Source organism: Hippoglossus stenolepis, chromosome 20 (genome assembly GCF_022539355.2).
Source record: "Hippoglossus stenolepis isolate QCI-W04-F060 chromosome 20, HSTE1.2, whole genome shotgun sequence".
In the NCBI taxonomy this organism is placed as follows: domain Eukaryota; kingdom Metazoa; phylum Chordata; class Actinopteri; order Pleuronectiformes; family Pleuronectidae; genus Hippoglossus; species Hippoglossus stenolepis.
This window is the reverse complement of record NC_061502.1, coordinates 13,938,193-13,961,374: the sequence shown is the minus strand read 5'-3', so window position 1 is coordinate 13,961,374 and position 23,182 is coordinate 13,938,193. Positions and strand designations below refer to the sequence as shown.

Here is a 23,182-nt window from a genome sequence, read left to right as displayed (position 1 = left end):
GGCTTTCCACATATGCACTTGGAAGGGCAGGGAGGTCCCAGAAAAGAGCAATACCGCCAAATGTAACTTATGCAGATGCAAATGAAGATTTCTTTGACAAAAGGGGTCCTGAAATACTGTATCCCTAATTCCTACATCTAAAAAGATATGCTCACCTGTTCTCACATACCACATTAATTTAAAAACATGCATACCTGCTTTGCTCCTTCCTGGCCTGAGCATATCAGCCAGGTACCCGGCTCTGGGAGGTCTGCTTGGTGCTAGTGAAGTTGCTGACTCCGTTCATGTTGGCCAGAGGCTCAAAATTAAAGTCCAGGCCATCTGCGTCCATCAGCTCATTCCTGATGATGGAGTCCATATCACACTCCAGGCTGCCGTTGAACATGTCCAAGTCCAGGTCGGTGGGGAAACGGTCCTGACAGATCCCCCCACTGCTGCTGATTGTTCCATTCAGGAAGATCGAAGTGTCGATCTGCATGGAGGAAGACCCATTTCCTCCCAAGGGCGAGAGCAAGAGCTGCTGCTTCGCATTAGCCAAAGTGTTAGCCTCATTGGCTAGGTTCAGGCCTCCGTTTAAAGATCTCAGGGAGCTTTGGTTGTGGTTGTTACTCTGAAGCAGCTCAGCTTGGCTGCCCTGAATTCCTCCGGTGGTTCCAAAGGTCATTACAGGATCATTGCGTAGCATGAGGCCACGGCGAGAGTTCTGGGAAATGACGGCTGCAGCGCTGGCCTGTGACATCAGCGGGTCAGACTGTGTCATCATGACATCACTGTGGCTGTGGCTGTCGGAGTTGAGCAGGTCTTGTAGTGTCTGGCTACCAAAGCGAGACATGCTGATGCTGGAGAAAGAAGTCTGCTTGTTCTCCTGGATGGTCTGCATGGGGGACGGACGTAGAGAGGAACTTGCTGTGTGGGGGCCGAAGATGGAGTTACTGTAGCCGTTACCTCCACCATTAGAAGAGTTGGACGGTGGAGAGGAGGCGGTGGTAGGTGAGCCTAAACCGGTGGGTTTGGACCCAAAATTGAACCCTGAGGAACCATTTGGAGGGGTCTGGCTGGGAGAAGTTGGCACCAGGTTGATGTTTTCCAGCAACTCATCCATCAGGTCATCCGTGAGTCCATCATTCAGGTTCATTGTACCTGCCAGGTCTGCCAAGCGGGGCAGCTCAGCTGGCGCGGCTGTCCCATTTGTCGTGGGGATGCTAGGAGAAAGGGCTCTGCCAGGACTGGAGTAAAACATAGGCGAAAGAGGGGGCTCCTCATCGGGCACCTCATCTAACTCTGGGTTGGCCAGAATTGGTGAGAGGCGACCGCTTACAGTGCTGGCATTGGAGTTTGTACGGGAGCGGAAGTCTGTCCAGGCATCCAGCTCCTCACTGCTGCGTGACGTAGGGCTTCCGGGCCACTTAGAGAGACCTGAAGGACTGTCTCCACCGCCTTCACCAGCTGCAGCGGCTGCAGCTTGCAGGGCTGCCTTCTTCTTGGCAGCACGGCCACGGGCGGATTTGGTGTACTTGTTGCTGTTGTCCATGGAGACTGCACGGCGGCGAGGAGCCTTGCCACCCTTCCCTCCTTCTGGGTTGATCATCCACCAGGAACTCTTCCCTGTTCCTTCGTTCTGGACCCGAATGAAACGGCTGTGGAGGGAGAGGTTGTGTCGGATGGAGTTCTGTAACACAAGAGAGGAACAGAGGAGGTTGTGGTGAGCAATGTGTGCAAAATACTTTAGAAGCAATTTCACAAACAATGACTGTCATCAATATTGATCTGTTGTACGCTTTCTATCCTGTTGCCAATAAAACATTCAATGAATACGCCTCATCAAATCCAACAACACTCATCCATAAACCACCCACTACCACTGATTCTACAGCAGCATAAACAGTTGCTCTTGGTGACTAGACACCCAAAGCAAAAAGCCCATTGTTTCAATTGTTTCACAAAATATAGACAGGAACACAGTAACATGCAGCAGCATTTAGTGCTGATGTCTGCATTGTTCCCAGTGTAGCTTTTGTCTTGTGAGTATAAAAGAGAAAAGAGCAATAATGGTCTAAAATCGAGCGTCTGCCCGATTATGAATGATACATACAAAGAGCTAGTGTTGCGTAAGAATCACATTCTGTGTCAGATCATGTGTGTTTGTGCACCCCTGTGTGTGACTCATGGCTGGTGTGTATTGATCAACACTGAGCTCCTTCGTTGTGCGAACCAAAGAGGCTCATTGTTAGGGAAGTGGTGCCCCTGGTAATGATCAAGAGTTTTACTCGCAGCACAGAGCTCTGCTGTATGTACACACTGAAGGTCAAAACTGTGATAGAACAACCCTGTTGAATCCTTTGTTGCCTCGCTGCTGCCTTTGTTTACATAAATAGTTATCAGACGGATAATCTTCTACGCTGAAGATTTAGCAGTTTTACACTTAGCCGTGCTAGCAGTGTATCTAAGTAACTTTCTTGGTACCTAGAAAATGAAGCCTTGAGACTTTTCCATTATTTCTTCTTTCACAAACATAAGATTGACATTTGTGGTTTGAGTGAAATATCCAAACTGCTGCTGTGAAAACTCATTCATGTTCACCTCAGGATGGTGGTTTGGTTCATGACCAAATATTTAGCTCCTACAACATTCCCATCAGCCTCTGTTGTGTTTCATGCTAATGAGGAAGTTTTGGCATGCTAAAACAGTAAACATTACACCTGCTTTACACCAGGATGTTATTTCTGTCTTTGTGACAGCGTTGCCAGATGAACAATAATTATCATATTTGTACGATAATTTTGCCCGATGTCTGATCAATAATGAATTATGTACGATAATTTGATCATGATGATGAACGTGACTGTCGCGTTGTGACACCGTGACTCGCATTTCGGGAGCTTAACACAAGTCCTTCCTGTCTCATGTTTCAAAATAAGAGCCTTGTGCACTATTGTTTCTGTGCACTAAATCGCTTCCGAATCTCGACACAGCTTTGATTCATCTGTAGCGTCCCATTCTACTCTGGTCACGTACAATAATTAGGGAAAACATTAGGGAACAACCAGATATTTCAGTTTAATGTCACCAAAGTGGATTATACAAAAACCACAAGAATAGACACAAAGCTAAGAAACAACTGTTTCAAAGTACTATTTAAAAAAAGAGTAGGCCTCGTAACTTTTAATGTTTAAAGTTATTATGGGTTTCCATTTGCACAATATAAAGCATTCACATGTCACTTAGTGCCGGTTAAAAGAAGAATTGTATGTTGTGAGCTCTGGCTTTACAGTTATTTAAGTCTCGAAATTCCAACCTCACTCGGTCTGTAAATTATACCCATGCACATACACATGTCCATCTGGTCAACCCCCTTCACACACAGACACCCACACAAACACACACATGCAGCCATCTGGTTACTCAAGAACACAACATTTCATGGTTCTTATATTCTTATATGACGCGACAATGAAGACGCACAAATGTTGAGACAAAAATGCACATACGCTCAGTTACATTCTCAAGTCTCGACTCAAAGAAATGTGACAAACGAATCTGGATATGTGATTATGACCCGACTTGTTTTTGCGATGACACTTTCTTCTTTTGCTTCCTTTCCTTCCCACTCAAGACCTTGTTGAATTCATTATTTTGCCTCAGTCTCCTTTCTTTCCATACCCCCTCCTTCTTCCGCAGTTTCTGTTGTTTCACAAACACGTAGCTCTTATGGGTCCTGAGGGACGCTGGGGCTATGCTATATCCTCTCGTATAAACAAGCCAACCGCCATCCACAACATGCAAGCATTTTTCCTTCTCTGTTTTCCGGCTATGTATATTTTTACTCCCTGAAAGAGAACAGATTTCAGGGTTCAAACCGGCGAGGGCCAACATTTTCTCGTTTTTTGTGGGAATCACAATATTGTTTTCCATGAAGCAGTCCCGTCTTTCCTGGGCAACAGTTTACAGTCAATCTGGTCTGGATTGTTATTCTGGTCAAAAGCAGTTCAATCAGAGAGGAGACAGAGTCGGTTTAAGTTACATTTCTGAACGCTACGCTGGCAAGTCGGATCTCTGGGGCCAAACTGAACCTCTGACCCATTGTGAGTGTGTGTGTGTGTGTGTGTATTTGAGTATAAACAGCATCTGTGTCTTGAAATACAGTTTTGAACTTGGAGCTTCTAGAGTCTTTTGAGAGCAAATGCAATAGTCAACTCTGCAGGACTGTGTACTGTTTGTAGCAAGAACTGTGCAATAGCAAATCCATAAAAAGCTGCAAGTAATGGTGACTGGTGTGTGCATGTGTGTGCAAGTGTGTGTGTGTGTGTGTGGGTGTGTTCTGTGAAATGAGGTAAGATGAGAAGAGATACCAGTGAGACCAGTGTTTATCCGCTGCCAGCATCTCTTGAGGCATGACGTAATGCTGCTTTATTACTGAATATTTTACAAAAACACAAACAGGCTCACACACACACACACGCTCACACACAAACACAATCGCTAAATGTTTCCAGCTGCCAGGGACATGTAAATAATGGACGGACTTTGTAAAGGAAAGAGGAGAACTTCTGGTGGGATGAATGAGAGCAGAATGAATGGAATGTGCTTTTCCTTCGCTCGCTGCTGTAAACATTTACCTGCCAGAACCTGACACTTCATCAATCCTTCCCCCCACTCCGTCCGTCCTGTGCTCTTTTTATCCGCTCTAACAGAACCACTTGTTGAATCTTTCTTTTCCGTGACACCGCTCGCATTCGCCAAATGTCAGGTGCGATGATTCTCGATGTGATGCAGCGGCAATAAAAGGAAGCAGGATGTATGCAAGTAAAGAAAAAGTGATAAAAAGGGAAAAATGGGTGGCAAGTGCAAGTGTGAGTGACGGTGAGAAAAGAGGGTGGTTGCAATGTGAAAAAAGGAAACGTGTGTGGTATAAATCGGTTTAACTGTATAGTTGCAGCAAATCCTCCAACTAACTAGATGCATACACCCTGTTATTCTGGATAAAACTTACATTTCCATGATGTGTTTTCTGGAAATCCTATTTTTCTCGTTTTTTAAATGTCAAACACCACAAGCAGCATTTCATTTCACATCCACCGTATGGGTGCATGGAGCAGAATGAATGTATGCTCTTTGTGTGCATGTGTCCATGGCCCTTCTCTGTGTGAGTGGGAAACTGTATGCTTACTGCTGTAGCTCCTCTGGGGTATTCCCAAAGCCCATTAATAAAAACAGCTCACTGAGACAGCAGCTATGATTCATAACTCCTTCCATGCAGCCACAAGAGCTAAATAACACACATACACTACTACAGCTTGCAGCGAGAGCTTTGCGATGGATAATTACGCTCTTCACGCTGGACGGCTACTTCTACAGATGTTTTAGTTCCTCTCTTAGCCTTATTTTTCCCTCCTTCCTTTTATCAGACATCAAATAAAGGGCCTAATTAATTGTTTTCTATATCCATTAAGTGGCTTAGGGGGCAGAGCGGTTCATCCACAAAGGGTCCGCAGGTTCGATCCCAGTCTCTCCCGTTCTTGGGGAGAGACTGAACCCCAAATTGTCCCTGATGGCTTTGCCGACAGTGTGTTTGTGATGTGTGATGGAGAAAGTGCTGCACATAGATGCACTGAATGATGTGAATGATAAAAAGGTCATCAGAGTGGTCAAAGCACCAGTATAAATACGAAGCATTTACCATTTCACTGCTGCTGCTGCTGCTGCTTTACAAAACTAGAAAAGCTGAGAATCAGTCGTTCATGAGACCGGTTGTCCAGGTTCACCAGGGTTACATTTTTGAAGCCATCTAACTCAAAGTAGCCTGACAAAGCTGAACTTGCTTTGTAAGACGGGCCCCAGCTGTATGCGTGTGTGTGTGTGCGTGTGTGTACGTGTGTGCGTGTGTGTGTGTGTGTGTGTGTGTGTGCACCAGCTGCGGCCAGAGCCCAGGAACACAGAGGCCTTTTTGTCCATCAGCAACATGTGGGAACAATTAATCACTGTCAGCAACCACGCTAGGAATCTCTCCCTCTCCTTTGTCTCATTATTCGGATTTTTTGGAGGTGCGTAGGTGGGAACTCGTATTTTTTGCATTCATGTAAATCTGAATGTAGTAGGTGTGTGCACATTTTTTTAAAAAGAAGGTGTTTTAAAGAGATTTTCAGGCGGCTCTGAGGGAATTAGATCAATTTATTACCACAGATGCATGTTGTAAATGTGAAGAAATTTACTCCCACTAGGTCATTCAGAAGCAAATCCCTCTGATTGGTGCAGATGATTCTAAGGATGCTCTCTAATTGGTTGTAGCTGTGCCAGTTTCAGCTGCGGTGATTGGTGGATGGAAATTGGTTTGCGTAGCCAGGCAGTGCAGAGCAGGGAGGGACTGCACAGTGTTGCCAGTGTATTTCATCACCCAGCTACAGCGCATATCTGAACTCAAATGTATGAAATGGCTCGGTTTCTCGTCATCTGGTTCTTCTTGTTTGTTGGAGCCTGAGAGAAACATTTTTACTGGTCACACCTGACCTTCCTCACCTCTGGGAGTGAGGAAATACCCACAGAAAACACACACGCACGTGTACAAGAAACTCAGCACCCAGCTCTTCATGTGCTGTACTGCGGGGAAAGTGTTAGGTCAGAGGGTCACCGTGTCATGGAGTCAAGAGATAGCGCCGGGTCAAAGGTCATAGTGCTTTGAGGTTGCAGCTCTCGCCTCATGCGCCCTAGACCCTCCCCTTTGACCTTGTTTCACTGCCATGATTGGACAAACTCTGTGACCTAAGCCTCACACCTCTGGTGTACTTAACCACCCGCTGACACCATGTGTGTGTGTGTGTGTGTGTGTGTGTGTGTGTGTGTGTGTGTGTGTGTGTGTGTGTGTGCGTGTGTGTGTGCGTGTGTGTGAGTCCTGGCCAAACATAACCGCACTTTATCAGTCATTATGTAAACCAGCACTAATTTGAGTCTAATGTCAACAGTGGCCGCTGCTGGGTCAAGTAGACAAGTTGTGCAGCATTAGTTACCATTTGAGATGAGGGACGGACGATGGGCTGCGGTTAGAATGAAGCTCGTCTGTCCCGTGTGTGTTCTTTCTTTTTGGCCAATGTAAATAAGATGAACTTTGTGCAAAGAGGTGACAGGAAGCGTTGGAAAAAAATCAAGAACAGACACGACGAATAGAAAACGTTCTCAAGGCTGGACAGAGTCAAAGGAGCTTGTTGTTTTGTTTTTATATACGAGAGAAAAAGATGAACAGTTGTGTTTACTAAACACGAGCAGAAGATTTGCCAAAAATTCATGTAATATTTTACACGTGTTCCTCTTATTTGGAAAAACAACAAATCCAGTAAGAATCCAGTGAGCTTGAACTCATGTAGTTAAAAAAGAGACAAAATAATAAAATATATGAAGTATCTAATGTACATAAGTGTATAACTATACCCGGGAAACAGGTTGTATTTGGATTTTTTTTTTCTTCTCACACCTACTCAAAACAGACACAAGATTTTTGTTAAATACTGTTAATAGTTAATGGTGCACAATAGTATATACAGATGTGTAACTACTCTGTATTTGGAAAAAAATCCACTGATAAATAAAAATACAAACTTCTTGGCTTTTACGGGATATACTGTAGTTAAGGGGATTTTACATGAAATATGATCTTGTATTAATGTTTTCCTCGAGGATTGTGATAATGTGTTGTGAGGTTTGAGGTGCGGGCACAGACAACATGCAGGTCTCTGACACGTATGAGGCAATTTATAAATAAACAGCCCGGCTGGTCTACGTTAACGCTGCAGAGAGAGGATGGTTATTTATACTGTGACCCTGCACAAACACACACACACACTCACACACACACACCCACACCCACAGACACACACACTTGGTCTGGGTTCCAGCAGCCCTGAGCTCTGGACTGCAGACAGAACATTCCATTCTCCTCAATCATATGTGCGTTTCCCTGCCAGCGGCTGGGTGTCTCTCCCAGATTGTGTGTTTAACTTTATATTTATGGGTGTGTGTGCGTGTGTGTGTGTTCGTGTGTGTGTATACGCTGGATGGGGATCTGGAGCTTGGCAGGAGGAGTCCTGTTACACCTCATTCTGCGTATATTGCTGCTTGTACTCGCCCTGCTGCTCCTCGTTTTATGAATTGATTAAGGTTTTCATGGAAACACAAAACACACACGCACACATACACACACACAAAAACCCGCAATCACACACACAATGCTTTCCAAGAATCGTGACCTTGTTCAATCATGAAAAAGCCCCCTCTTGTCAACGCAGAGACCTCACTACTGCAATGTCTTCCTCTCCCTCTCTTCTCCCTTTGCCTGGATCTAGTGTTGTGTAAGGCCACATGCTCAAAAAAACTCCTTATTTACTCTCCTGTTTCCTCCAATCAGTTCGCCTGAGGTGGGGGAGTTGGTCGACCCATCCCACCTCTGAGAGCCAATCAGTGCTCGCCGGTGCAAAGGCTTGGTTCGTCACGTTATCCTGGAGCGAGGCGTCAGTGGGTCAGTGTGTTTTGATCAGTGCTGTACGGTCACCTCAGTTCCTATAGAGCATGTGGCTCATGGTCACGGTGGGAAATTCGATACACACAGAGACACACACACACACACAGACACACACACAGACACACACACACTGGAAGGAGGATCAGGGGTATGAAAAGCAAGAACCAGCTGCTGTGTGGGAAATACATCACTAGATATCCTCATGATTTGGATCCAGAAAAAACATAACAAAATCATATTTCTTTCTTCAAAGCGAAAAAGATAAAAACTTGAGATGAGATAAGGTGAACACACTCAATGTGCGTTGATGCACATATTGTTTGTTCCAGTTCAGTACAGCTTTGCTTTGGGACGACACAGGACGTCCCCGCTGGGTTTTATCAAACCGAGTTCCAGGACATAGAGTCCTTAAGCCACGGAGGAGCTGCTCCTGCCAAGAGCAAACACACGCACGCACACACACACACTGACAACAGAATCATCTCAGCCAACACAAAGAGGACTTTTTGTAGACACATGCGGATAAAGTTTGTAGCGCATGGGTCTAATATTCTGTCATGATACGTGTACTTGTGGCAGGAATAATCATTTGGATCCTTTCACTCATCTGGAAATTCAACTTAGAAACTATTTCAGACCAACAACCAAATACAAAAGTCTCCGTTATCTATCCAGCTAATAAATACCTGGTACATTTAGCTTCTTTGTCCCATTGATCCTTATAAATCCTGTGATTTTTTTATTTCGATTGAGCTTAAAATGACCTACATTGTCTTTACAGTGGGAAAATTAGGGGTGAGCTTAGGACAATTTTATTATAGAGCCTGAATACTCTAACTTTTCTGTAAAATTAACAATTATCTTCTTTACTCTTCTTCATCACCCCCACCATCATCATCCCACCATCACCACCACCACCACCACCACCACCACCACCACGGACAGTTGTATTAATCAGGAAAAAACAGCTCTGGTATTGGTACTGATATCAGTATTGGTTTCTGTATCTGTATCGGAAACGGCAATGGTATCGGTATCAGTATCGGTATCAGTATAGGCATTGGTTTTGGATCGAAACTGAAACAGAAAAGTGGTTCGGTGCATTTCTACTTTACAAGAATGTCTTTTGAAATGCCACTTTAATCTTTTCATGTGTTATACAAATTTTAAAAATACACTCAGGACACTCAGCCTATAAATACAGACGGAGAGAACATGTAATAATAATATATATCGTAAATCTGGTGATGAAGTGCTTGTGGATTTAAGTTTCATGAATGTTGTTTGGGTTTGTCGGTGGGCCTGTGGCTGACAGATCCTCTGCCCTGGCACGATGATGATGATGACGCCGGCGATGGCGGCGTGGTGACTTGTTGCCTGCCCTTTTTAAGAACTTGAAGTATTTCAACATGGGACATCTATAAATAGAGACGCACCAGAGGGCAAGTCTGCCAGCTGCGATTATCGTATTTAGCCTGGTTTATGAGCACGCTGATGACAGACGCACGCTAATACACACAAAAACACACGCAGTCCGGATGAAAGCACAGCGGTGTGGACTTGGTGGTGCGGAAAGTACATAAGTACAGAGAGACAAGGGTGAAAAAGACAGGCCAACCACCAATAATCCCAGCGGTATGCCTTACAGAGCTCCTCTGTGTGAACAGGTGATTAATGAGACCTTCAAACTACGTGAGTATGAGTGCGTGAGAGAGAGAGAGAGACACAGTTAGATAAAGAGTACAGAGGGACGTCAGCGGGATAGAGAGAGAAAAAGAGGGCTCCCTTACTATCAAGACTAACAGGGGTGACTATAAGATTAATTACATCGCTATGTGATACGAGAGGCACAGAGGAGTGGAGGGATCGAGGGAGAAGGGGGGAGGGCACTATCATATCTAATTATCAGTAGGAGGAATGTTGATATTCCTGCGGGAAAACTTGGTGCAGGTGACAAGGAATACGTTTGGGAAATGAGCCCGTCATCCACACCTCAAACCTCAGACCTACGTCAAGGGCGTTTATTTTTGGCATCTGGGAAATTCAAAGTAAAAGTCCTGTGCATTTACTGCAAAGACGATGTCAGGTGACTGGTGGCTGCAGAACTTCTAAGGCTTGAATGACAATGAAAAACCTTATCATTAACGAATGACGCATCCCCCCATGCTGACACTATTTTCAGTTCACAAGAAAGTTGCTGCAGCATTGCTAACATACAATATGTCAGTTAAAAGTATGAATCACATCCATGACTGTTACATTTTTTTCATAACTGAAGCTAACATAGATACTTGTCTAGCTCTGTAGGAAGGCGACCTTTTTATTCTTAGTCCCAACTACAAAGCTCTGATTGGCTGATCATTTTTCCAAAAGCAAGAAATAGTTGTGGGTTCAACAACAGAATTTTTTGGCTAGTGTGATTCGTTTAATTTGATTTGGCTCAATTTTGGATCAACTGTGCAAGTATTATGAGGTATCTTATTCATGGCTTGTTCTTCAAAGCTGCAGCCACTGAGGCTCATGGGATGCGTAGTATTCTGAAGTGAAAGTACCACTCCTCTAATAGAACACCATTTGTACAAGGTTTAGGAGGAAGAGCTAAAGGTAGTTTTCATGGTGAATAAATTATTCTTGTGTATTTATGTGGAGGAACATTTCGGACCTTCAGCGTATGGGAAACGAGAAGAAAAAAAACCCATGGAGATTGAGATTGATACTTCAATAATTGAAGAAAAAGCGGGAGAAGAGGAGCGAGGGACAAAGAAGTGAGGGGACAGAGGGAGGAAGTGACGGTGGGGAAAAGGACATGCTGTTTTTATGGGTGTAGCTCGGGTCAGGGGTTGACTGAGGTTTATCGCCTCCCTTAACGCCAACTCTGCCCTGCCTGCATACTTGTATTTCCACTGAGGACCAGATTGTGTTCTGCACAGAACAAAATGGCAGCGCCTGGGTGAACTGAGGACACTGATACACTGGAAATATGAAAAAGATTTATGGAAGACTTATGGAATACAGATATCAGACTAAATTACAAAGTAAAGCTGCAACAGAGAGTTGTATGTCATGAGTTTTTCTTAGAAGATAAAATTCAGTTCGGGTCACTTGCCGTAAATCTTCTGCACACACAGGAAATGACAAATGTATTTCTTCCCTGATTGTTATCTGTTCTTTCAGATCAGATCCTTTTCGCTTTTCTGACTTTTTTACTGTCTTCTGTTTCTTTGAACAGCTAAGCCCCTTTATTTTGAAGTCACCAATTCCAATCAGTATAACATTACTATACAATTACTGACAAAAGTATTTAAAAAAAATTACAAAGCTTAATTGTATTTGAACCATCAGCTCAAAAGAGGGGACATTAGTGGTTCCAAATTAGAGTTTCCAAAAAGTCTTTAGATTTTTTTGTGGTTCTAATAAACTTTCAACATACTTTCACCATTTCATGGCCTCGTAAAATCTTTTAAATGAAACCGTCCTAAAGGGAAAACATGATTTTTTTGTTGAACTTCTCACAGCTCATGTCCACATTAAATCAATAACCTCTGACAAGCAGTCACAAACTAGACTTTGCTTCGATTTAAAAGGGCCAAAAGCCAAAAAGGTTGGGAACCGCTGCCTTACATAATCTGCAGGGAGTCAAATGTAAAAGATAACATTGTGCCGACACGTGGGGCTGTCGACACGCAGAGGCATGATGTCAGGGTTCATGACAGTTGTATTTGTGTGTTCAGCCCAAATATGAGGAGAAATCTTACCTGGTGTTACCCGCACAGGTACAGTTGCTGGACTGTATTTGGAGTGACAGGGGAATGCAGCTAATGCTAGTGCTAACTTTAGTTCCTAGTACAAGCAATAGCTGGAATCAAATAACAGACTTTTTTCTTTTAGGTTTGTCTCTTTAACGTACAGAAATGTATCGTATGCAGTTGAATCATTTTCAATTCGCACAGACACACATTTGTGTCTATTTGTGTTTCCCACTGCAAATTTGCGGCTATTTGCGTCTTTGTATTGACTTTGTATGTAAATTCCGCTCATGACTAAAAAAAACTACTCACACACAACTTGAACACTAGAGGGCATATACAGTAGTTGCTCATTACAATTTGCACTGGTGTTTAACTGTATGCTGATCAAATAAAGCTCTAGAGGATACACACACACCTCTGCCCCTGTCTTGTGTGTGTCTGTGTGTGTCTGTGTGTGACACTGGGGTGCACTGCCTCTTTGATGCCATGTTTCCACAACACAGCCGGCCTCGTGCCTCCAGGATACAACCAGGTTTCACCTCCAGGACACAAATTGGGTCGGAGAAGCATCGACCTATTTTCTACCTGTTGACGTCTGCAGTTTAATAACCTCTCAAACCTTCAATCAACTCCGCTGAAGGTGAGCTATGATCTCATTCAAACAGATTATGCAGATAATAGCATTACAGATAATCATGTTGGCTAACTAAACAGTGGGCTACAAATCTAGTTGAGCTTGATTGTTTGGAACCAGCAACATGCTGTTTCTTGTTTGTGTGTGTGTGTGTGTGTGTGTGTGTGTGTGTGTTGAGTTGAGTGCAGCAGTGGAGTTCACATCTGGTCTGGATTAGTGTTGGGGCCCCACTGGTGTTCATGGGGCTCTTCACTCTAATGGTGCTAAAAACAGATACAGTACACGGCACGCACAACCACACGCACAACCAACACACACACACACACACACACACACACACACACACACACACACACACACACACACACACACACACACACACACACACACACACACACACACACACACACACACACACACACACACACACACACACACACACACACGGGCCACTGATTCTTACCATATGTTGTACCATGACAAACACTTCAAGAATAGTTCTGCTTTATTGCACTATTTGTGTTTTGTTTTCTTAGTTTTGCCGATCACTCTTTGCCGTCATGCACTCGCCATGTTAACTGCTGGGAACTGATCTGGGAACAGTGTGCCGTGGCTAAAGAAAAGACATCTGACGTGTCAGGAAACATGAGCGGTCAGACAGTTTTTCAACAAAATCCTCAGGTTGGCTTAATTTATTTTGAAAAGAAAATGAAGGCAAATCCTAAAAGTTTTAACCCTAACTGTAAACATCCATTTCAGTTTACAGATGGACAGAACACAGACAAAACTGAATTGTCTTAAAAACTATAAACGCAAGTCTTTTCTCCTGGTCAATTAAACCAACAATGGTGAGTTATGCTGCAGATGTTTTTGCATTTAATTTAATAGCAATTTCAGAATCAGTTTGACCTTTGACCTTGCTTGTTTAACACTGAACTACATCAGAACCAGCGAGAAGTGACTGGGAAAAGAAAAGTCTCAGTTTCTCTCAGAGTCAATTGCTCAGTTTAACTCGCCTGCCCAGCACCTCTGCACTATAAAGTGTTTCTGTGTGTGTGTGTGTGTGTGTGTGTGTGTGTGTGTGTGTGTGTGTGTGTGTGTGTGTGTGTGTGTGTGTGTGTGTGTGTGTGTGTGTGTGTGTGTGTGTGTGTGTGTGTCTGCTGATGTCAGCACTTCCAGGCCTCTTGTCTCCCTTCCTCCTACACACCAGCTGAGCAGCTGGAGAGAGGGAGGTGGTGGTGGAGGAGGTTTTTAAACTCACCTACACACTGACACAGAGTATCTGTGTCCTTTACGTGTTTGTTTTAGCACGGGGCGAGATCTTAACCTTTGCGAGGCAAACACCCAGCGGCAGAGACGGGCTGCATGCAGACGTACTGTTAAAACACACGTCGAGGGAGATTTTTCTCCCAGCAACAGCGAGCCTTCTTCCTCAGCTGCCCGAGACCCTGCCCCTCGGAGGAGTCACGTGACTTCCTGCCCGGAGACAAAAGGAAAGAGAGCAGCAGTTTGCCTTCACTCACTTTCCTTCTCCAATCTTACTCTGCATTCGACCATTTCTCCACATGCATTTATTACTTTGTTCAAGTTGCAAAAAGTTTGTGGCTCAACGTTTCCTTAAGACACAGCTACCAGACGTCCGGCCTTTCTTATAATTAATGCAATACAACTGAAATCATGCCAGCTGACTCACACTCTCACACTTTATCTCCCCCTCTCACCCCTCTGCTCCCCTCCCCTCACACGTCTGTTGTTATTGCATCACTTCCTGTGAATCTGATCTCACTCGTCTGCGGTGATAAAAACGTAGAAGATCCTTTGAAACCCTGGTTTCTACAGCAACACTATTGTTGCATGACCCTTTAACCCAGTTCACCGGTCTCTGTGTGCGTGCCTGTGTTTGTGTGTCCAATTTAACTATGCCTGATAACATGTGTACAACGCTGCACAGGAGTTTGTGTGCGTGCATGAACAAAAGTGCACGCCCAAGCTTTTGTTTATACAAGTCGACTTTGTGTGCGTTAAGCTTATTAATCATTGCCGAAGGAGATAATGATGATGGTGATGACAGTCACGGTGCCAAATTTGACTCTGCTGTGTCAGCTCAAATCTACACGTCCTCCTCGCTCAGCCATCAGCGTATTGTATATTCTCAGTTTATTGGCTCTCAGCTCACAATTTGTGGCTTTTCATCTCTATATATTACCACATTTATAATCAAGTAAATGTAAATGAAAGCTGCGGTTCAAATTCTGCAGCTTTTTTCTCCTCTATTCATAGATTTGACCTTTTTTCATGCAAGGTTCTTAAAAACCTTCATGATGTTGAAAGAAGAATTAAATCTCAATCTCCTGGATTCAATGAAACATTGAGGGACTTAAAACTAAACCCTCATTTCATCCGTGTGTGTGTGTGTGTGTGTGTGTGTGTGTGTGTGTGTGTGTGTGTGTGTGTGTGTGTGTGTGTGTGTGTGTGTGTGTGTTTGAGACGGGACATTAACTAACTAACCCTAACCCTAAAGAGAGATTTAAAACCACAGACATAGGCGGGCGCACTGAGCAGCACATGCCCACTTTCTTTTGTGCTTCTTGGCTGTTTTTCAACTTGAATTTCTCTCTTACATCTCCCTGGTACAGAGCACAAAGATCCTGCTCGTATGACACTAATTCTCTGTGATGCTATTTCCTCATGGCATTTTAACGTCAATGAGGTTATGTTTTTCTCCCCTGTCCATTTGTTTGTTGGTTGGTTTTGAAACAAAATTACACAAAAACAACTGAACAGATTTCCACGAAACGTTGTGGAAGGATGTGAAGAATTTGCATCAGGGGACAGATTTCTTTTTTTCTTTAACAATGTGATATAGGGGATTTTTGGACGTTTTCACCATTTTCCCAGGGAATAATTCATGGATCTTGGTGTAAAACAAATTTCAGACACATTTATATGATTGTGTAAAATTTGGTGCTGCTTGATTGAATTTGAGGGGACTGTTGGGCCTTGGTGGAGATATGTGCTCGACTCTGGGCCATTCTTGTGTTTTCATTAAAAAACATCAAATAGCAGAGTGTCGGAAAGTCTGTGGGAGAGCGAGGACATGCTGGAGGGATTTTGAGCCAGACTGCAATCAATTTTCAAACATGCACCTTTGTCCAAAAGGGACTCACCACTCCATTACTGTACTCTTTCACCTTCTTTCTCCGCATTACGTACATCCGATGACATCTTCCCCAATTGCAAACCCGGCTCTTTCTTCTATAAAAATGGATTGAAGCTAATTAAACTCATTATTTATCTTTACACAGTGAACGTTATTGTTGTTTTTCATCGCCTGGCTCAACTCTGCATACACACACCTCCTGTCTGTCGTCGCCGCTTGAAGTGAACTTCAGCACCATGGTGACTCTCTTGGAATTTCATTAGTGGCGTTCAAGCAGACTGTATATTGTTATTAAGTCTCGGTATTTATTTTTGGGCCCGAGTGTGGCGTGAACTTAAATACCCCCATGCTATGGGGGGGTTATTTGGGGGTACGAGAATGGGCATCAGGGACCCAGCGCAGAGAGGGTTCAGTGGGGACATGAGAGGCCCTCCTCTCCTTTCCCTCACTCTCGTCTTTGTCCCGGCTCTCTCAGGCGCTCACAGCTTAGTGCTCTGCTTCATACATGACAATACGCACACGCACGCACACAAACACACTCACTAATGTTCAGGTCAGCCTGGTATTTCCTTACACCCACTTGCATGTCGTACACACCCGAGGATACACACAAACACACACACAGTCAAGTGAACAGTGGCCCCTAATGAATCGCAGAGTGTCCCCTCCCCACAGCGTCACCTCGCCCTCCCGCCAGTCGAGCGCCGCCCCCCCCCAGTACTCTGTATTTATATTGCCCTGTTATTAATAGACCACTGGCAACCGCACACAGCTACCCCCTATGTTTTCTGTGCATGTGTGTACAGTGTGTGTATTTATGCATGCGTGACCACCACAAGCTCAGTTTACTCTATTCAGCCACTGCGAAGTTTAAAATAGTAGTAAAGGGTCCTTATTTTAAAACAGAGGGTCATGCATGTGTGACAGGAAACGCTGGTCTCATAGAAGCAGGTAATCGGCTCGTCTATGTGTCATCAGTGCACTTCCCCTGACCTCAACTGGGGAAAAAAATAAACGGCAGAGCACGCTTGACTACATATGTGAAGTTTCCTTTTCCATGGGAGGGTTCAGGGGGCATGGACGGAGACGGCCGAGAGGGTGTAGCTGTTCCCCGATCTCTTTAATCTACTGTACGGACCCATGAATGAGTCTCTATCGTCTGGTTTAAAACCCTCCTCCCGTTCCTCATTTTTCCTCCTTTCTCATTATACGTCTGTCCTCTCTCTTACAGCTCCCCTTTTGTGATTGGTTATCCTCCCATTCTGTCCCTTTTCCTCTCGCTCTGACATTCCCTCATTGTCAGTTTCTGTATTTCTTCTGTCATCTCCCACTCTTTTCTCTCCCGCTCTGAAAGGTCCTTTCTAAGTCAACTCTCCGCAACAAAAGCTGTATGGTGGCACCGACTGGCAGGAGGCCAAGACTTGGCTCTCTCTGGCTCTTTCTTTCTCTCTGTTAGCTCTCTCTCTCTCTCCCTCTCTCTCTCCCTCTCTCTCTCCCTCTCTCGGTTAGCAGCAATCGTAATCACTCAATCTGCAACCCCCCCACCTTCAACTCTCATCTTACCACATCACTTTTTGTTTTTGTTCCTCCTCTAATTTCTTTTATCCGTGGAGTGGGCAGAAACTGTGAGATCTCCAATGCTCAGACGCTTACTTTCACATGCACATTGTGAGGTGAGGGCTCGCCGCTTTTGAAAAAGGGGTGTGTCCGATAATTCTTTGGAGCTTGTGTGCGATCGGAGGGGGAAAACAGGGAGGAAGAAAAGGCAGGAAGACAGAAGGAGGGAGAGAGAGAGGGCTGATGGGCTTTTCAGACGAGCCGGCCTCTTTCTAATGGTAGGCTTCCACATGCTAATAAAAAATTTAAAAAAACATGCTCACATCACACTGACCACAGAGTGTGTGATTCCTTCATGGAGGTTCTACTGAAAACCTCACCTCAAAGCTGACTGACAGCACTTTGATCCACACACACACACACACACACACAACTGCACAAGGTAATGAAAGACTCGCTCATGAATGCCTGTCACATAACAACTTCACATACATTCAAACAGCGAAGCGACATGGAAGTAAAACGAAAAACAAGAAGGTGACGACAGGTTGAAAACTAATCAGGACCGAGTGAAACGACACAGAACATGCAGCCTGTGCAAGAAGAAAAAAAAAGCGGGTGTCCAATGTGCAAGGTCAGGTCAAAATTACAACTTGTGACTTTTGCCACTCTGAACTCACATGCTGGCCGCACCCCCGGTCACTGTGGCGCGGCACGTGCAGTCACACTGACTAAAATAACCAGACGAAGAGGGAAGTTGTGGTGTTACGTTAGTCAGTCGGTCTGACGCTCGCTCGCCTGATCACGAGATCGAGGAGGAAGAAAGAGCTGAACTGGCTCTAGCTGTGCCCTTATGTTGTAACATTAAAAAACCTTGTTTCTAGGATTGGATGCAGTCTGTGTTGTCTTGCTGTCTGCCACATCTGCACCGGATCACTTTAAATCTTCCCTCTAATTTCTCATTGTGGCGCATAATCACCTTTACACAGAACCATGTTTGCTGTTTCACAATGCTTTCAGTCAAGCTAACTGATTGTGTGAGTCATTCTGAATGGACTGATATGAAAGTTGGATCAATCTATAATGTGAAGAAAGTGAATTTACGTATTTCCCAAAAACTATTCCTCACACACATAGCACATAGCAACCAGAGAATGTTCAATGGAGGTCCCCACAAATATATTTAAGCTCTGTGTAAATTCAGGGGCTGCATCCTTCGGAGGCTGCTTATGAAGACCGATTGCATCATAGTGGTGCAACTAGACAAGACCAAACCAAACCTCTAACGATACACATGACAAAAAACCAAGGGTCATTATAAAACGTTCTCAACATGTCCAACTACAGCTCTGTCCTGATCGTCTCTTTCCGTCCCTGAATTGGGACACAGCTACAGATGTGACTGTCATCAACATTTCCCGGTAAGATTATATGTGTCAATCGGTGACATCACTGGATCAACCAGTGCGGGACTACTGGATGGCACCATCGTCTGCATGAACAGACTCTGAGTAAGCTTGTCCACTTTGCATGTGTGTGTGTGTGTACTTGAGTGTCTGTGCATATGCATCTTTTGTTGTTTTTAGCTTAGTTTTCCCAGAGTGCCCTGGAGTGAAAAGCCTGTCGTCTGTCTGGTGCGCTATTCCACGCTAAGTGGGTCAGTGGCTGGCTGAGTAAGAGGGTAAAGTCAGGCTAAAGTCGCCCAGTGATTGTGTGTGTGTGTGTGTGTGTGTGTGTGTGTGTGTGTGTGTGTGTGTGTGTGTGTGTGTGTGTGTGTGTGTGTGTGTGTGTGTGTGTGTGTGTGTGTGTGTGTGTGTGTGTGTGTGTGTGTGTGTGTGGATGATTGTGGGTGGGTGGGGGGAAGTAGCCTCCATCCAGCATAACAAGTTCAAAGCCAGGGCAGAGTGAGAGGAGGACAGAGACAAGAGAGAGACAAGATTTAAAAAAGGAAATAGAGAGACCAGACAGGCGGGAATGTCGTTTTTTCCTCATGTGGGCTGGGCGACATCTAACATGCTACTGAGTGCTACTGTACAAAATGATGGGTTCCTAATAAAAGCGAATGCAGGTGGGTGTTTAGGGGGCGAGATGTGTAGACAGGGAGACAGACAGACGAGGAGAGGGAGGGCTGTGGAGAACACAACCTGCTGCGGGGGGCTTTTAATGTGAGGTATGCAGACAGACATGGGTGCAGAGGGAGTAGTAAAGTGAAGTGTACAAGACTTTATTTTGCTTGTCTGGGTTAGGCTACTATGGGCAACGCCTAAGGAGCACCACTTACGGTGGGGCTCTTCAGCGCATGTGTGTGTCGGGGAGCACTTAGAGTATAGAGTAAGCGCCGTAGAAGAATTTGGGTTAACGTGAATTATTCACTGGTGTAGGCGCGCACAGTGGTGCTGAGCAGACTCCTCCTTGGGCAGCGTGCTCGCTTGAGAAGCTGGAATAAGAAGCCTGGGGCGGCTGAGGCAGGATTGCAGTCGCCTATCAATGGGTTTACTGTGTCCACCGAGTCGAAACCCTGCAGATTAGATAACCAAAGAAACCTCTATCACGACATCCCGTGAGCAACATCTTGGGAAACCTAACACACACATGGCTTGAAACAGGGGAATATCAAGCCAACCCATACCGATCTGTCTCCCTCTACCAGCCCTTATAGCTGAAACGCTCCCTCTGTCCTTCTCTAACCCACATTCAAATCGTGAGAAAATAAATACCCTGCTCTGCTATATTTGCCAGCAGCTGTCTGTTTGGATAGTGTGCGACTGACTAACACACTGTACTATTGCACTGTCGAGTGCAACAGGGCACTACATGGTAAATCGTTCCCTTCCCCCACCTCCACTCCTCTGCCCGCTTCCTTCTCCTTCTCCTCCCCCTCGCCTCCTCAACATCCCTTCCTCTTTTAACCTCCCCTGCTTCATTCCCCCTCTCTCTCTCCGCTCTCGCCTCGAGTGTCTCTGGGTTTTGAAAGTTGGAACGAGGCCAATTAACACAACAGCCGGTTCGCCAAACCTACGTGGTGGAGGAGGAGGAGGAGGAGGAGGAAGAGGGGAGCGGAGAGAAGAAGGCTCACATCGCTACACACTGACCTACATACACTTCCACCCAGCTGATTGAATCCTACGCTGAGGCCCGCGGCCAATCGCGAGTGGGGGGTGGAGAGCCAGCCAGCCAATGGCGCGGGCCTGTCTCCGACGAGCTCTTGCGCTGTCTCCATACAGTTTTCGGTGATCATACAGGGTCAGGGGGAGAGAATGAGGGAGTCGAGAGAGAGAGAGAGAGAGAGAGAGAGAGAGAGAGAGAGAGAGAGAGAAAAAAGGGTGAGCCTGACAGATGAGAGTCACAGAGAGAAAAGGAAGAGACAGAAGGGGGTGAGGGCGAGAGACGATAGAAAATAGAGAGGCGACGCGTGGAGGCACAATGAGGCTCAGACAGACAAAAATAAGCGGCTGTTGCTTCCTGGTTTGCTCTCGGCCTCTAGTGTCTTATGCTGCTACACCTGCAGGCAAATGAAGGCTAATACTGGCTAATGCTGAAGAGGGGATTAGTGCCCCATATTTGTCCCTGCTGCTTTCCCAGCTCAAAGCCCAAGCTAGCCTGTTCTGACCCTGACATGTAACCACTCCACAAAATATATGCTCCCTTAACAACAACAACAACAGGAGACACACAACAATATCAGAAGTGGCATCGCTTTTACTGCTGCAGTTTCCACAACACGACACCACTCAAGGTTTTGATGATTTTGATGTTTTTAGTTAACTTGAACTTCTTTTTCTGACTCGTATAAAAGCTGTAAACCCTGTATATAAGTAAAACCCCGTTTTGTAATATCTCTGTCACACCAAAATTTGCAGGTAAATGCTACAAACAATAAAAAAAGATGACTGACTAATTTTCGATTGACAGTAGAGGAATTTGCCTTTCTGTTTTCTTTCTTGGCGAGTCATAGTTGACGCCACGAAATCGCACTGGAAACTGACAAGCTCTCTCGCCTCGATGTGTTGCCAGTTTTTCACAATACGAAGAAAAAAAAAAAAATCGCTGTTGCACTGTTCCAAAGATATAAAAACAAAAGTTCCCTGCATGTCGTAATGTTGCACCGGGAAAGGTGTAGCATCGGTGTCTAGAGTGCCAAGTTAAAGAAGAAATTGGTGCGCTCACCTGGGTGTCATGTTTCTATCGCTGGTGATCACGGCCCGAAGCCACTACATTTTTTTGTCATTTGATCTATGAGCAAATGCCGATTGTATCCATTCCCATTGCAGACAAAAGCCAGCTGACCAGTGACAAAGGGGCTTTATTGTTTTTACCTCTTGGCCTCTTATATCTTGTCGCTGCTAAACCTCATAATCTCATCATAAAGATAGAAAGCTGCATTGGATTTTTCTATCTTATCTTTGAACTGTTTTTCTCCTAAAAGTAAGGAGGAGAAAAAACGCACGTGTGTGAACTTTGTGCCGGATAAAACAATCAATCACTAAACGTGTACAAGCTTTACTGTAGACAGGCGCTGACAGGAGAAACCCTGAGCTCGTTTAAACACAGCCTGATGACACAGATACTGAGATAACTTTCACCCGCATAAACACACACACACACACACACCAAACTACACCCACAACAAACACCCACACACACCTTTGACTGCGTGATGCCACCACACAGAGGATGAGGGCATCCCTGGCAAGAGGCGAAACGGAAAGTTCAAACTGCAGCCAGCTAAGCAAAAGCTGTGAAAGAGCAACACACAGCATTTATATTTACATGCAACATAGATATTGTATTTCTGCTCTTATTCTGTTCAGTTTGCAAGGATCCGCATGACACCAAACCATCGTTTTTTGCTGAGACGTCAAAAAAAAGGAAGGAAGGAGGAGAAAAACAGTGTTTCGAAGGCAAGACAATAAAAAAAGCCTAGAAAAGCAAACAGAAGGAAAAAGAAGGGGGCGGCGGGGAGGAGCGGAGCGGCAGCGCAAGGCACACTAACCTATATTTAAAGAGACGGAGGCTTATACAGCTCCCACAACTGAGCCAACACTTTGGAAATGATGGATTATGGGAAGTAAAGAGAGAAGGCATAAAGATATAGTGCCCTGGGACAAGATGGGATTTGAATCAACGGGTGTGCAGAGACAAACACATTTAAAAGCACACGCAAAGTTACACCGCCTATACATTTGCATGCAAAAACATGTCTTCCACACCAGATCTGTATCTGGTTCACACATCCTCATGCACACACACACACACACACACACACATGCAGACACACACTGTACATTAATCAGACTAAAAGCTTTCCAACCACAGAGTGATGTCACTGCATGGCGATAATCAACATTCTATCCCCGGAGGGTCCAGCACAGGTCTCAGTCACACTGGTGGTCCATACAGGCCCCTCGCCGCCTCCACCTCCAACTCCACCACCGCCGCCCTCTTTTTCAGACGTCAGCTGAGCCTTTCAGGGGTGATGGGTCTTCATGAATATTGCACACATTCACTCAAGTGCTCATATGAAAATGTATTCCTGACCACTATTGACCCGACTACTCGAAACAAAAAAAAACACA

The 23,182-nt window shown here is 44.9% G+C and overlaps 1 protein-coding gene across 1 annotated transcript in view; it reads right to left on the bottom strand.

Annotated features, from left to right (window-relative positions):
- foxo3b (forkhead box O3b) overlaps window positions 1-23,182 on the bottom strand; it is a 44,841-nt gene that overhangs the window by 4,009 nt on the left and 17,650 nt on the right. The window contains exon 3 of the mRNA XM_035144538.2: window positions 195-1,669. Coding sequence (XP_035000429.1) covers window positions 224-1,669 — 1,446 coding nt within the window. The 3' untranslated portion in view covers window positions 195-223. The remainder of the gene's footprint in view (window positions 1-194; window positions 1,670-23,182) is intronic.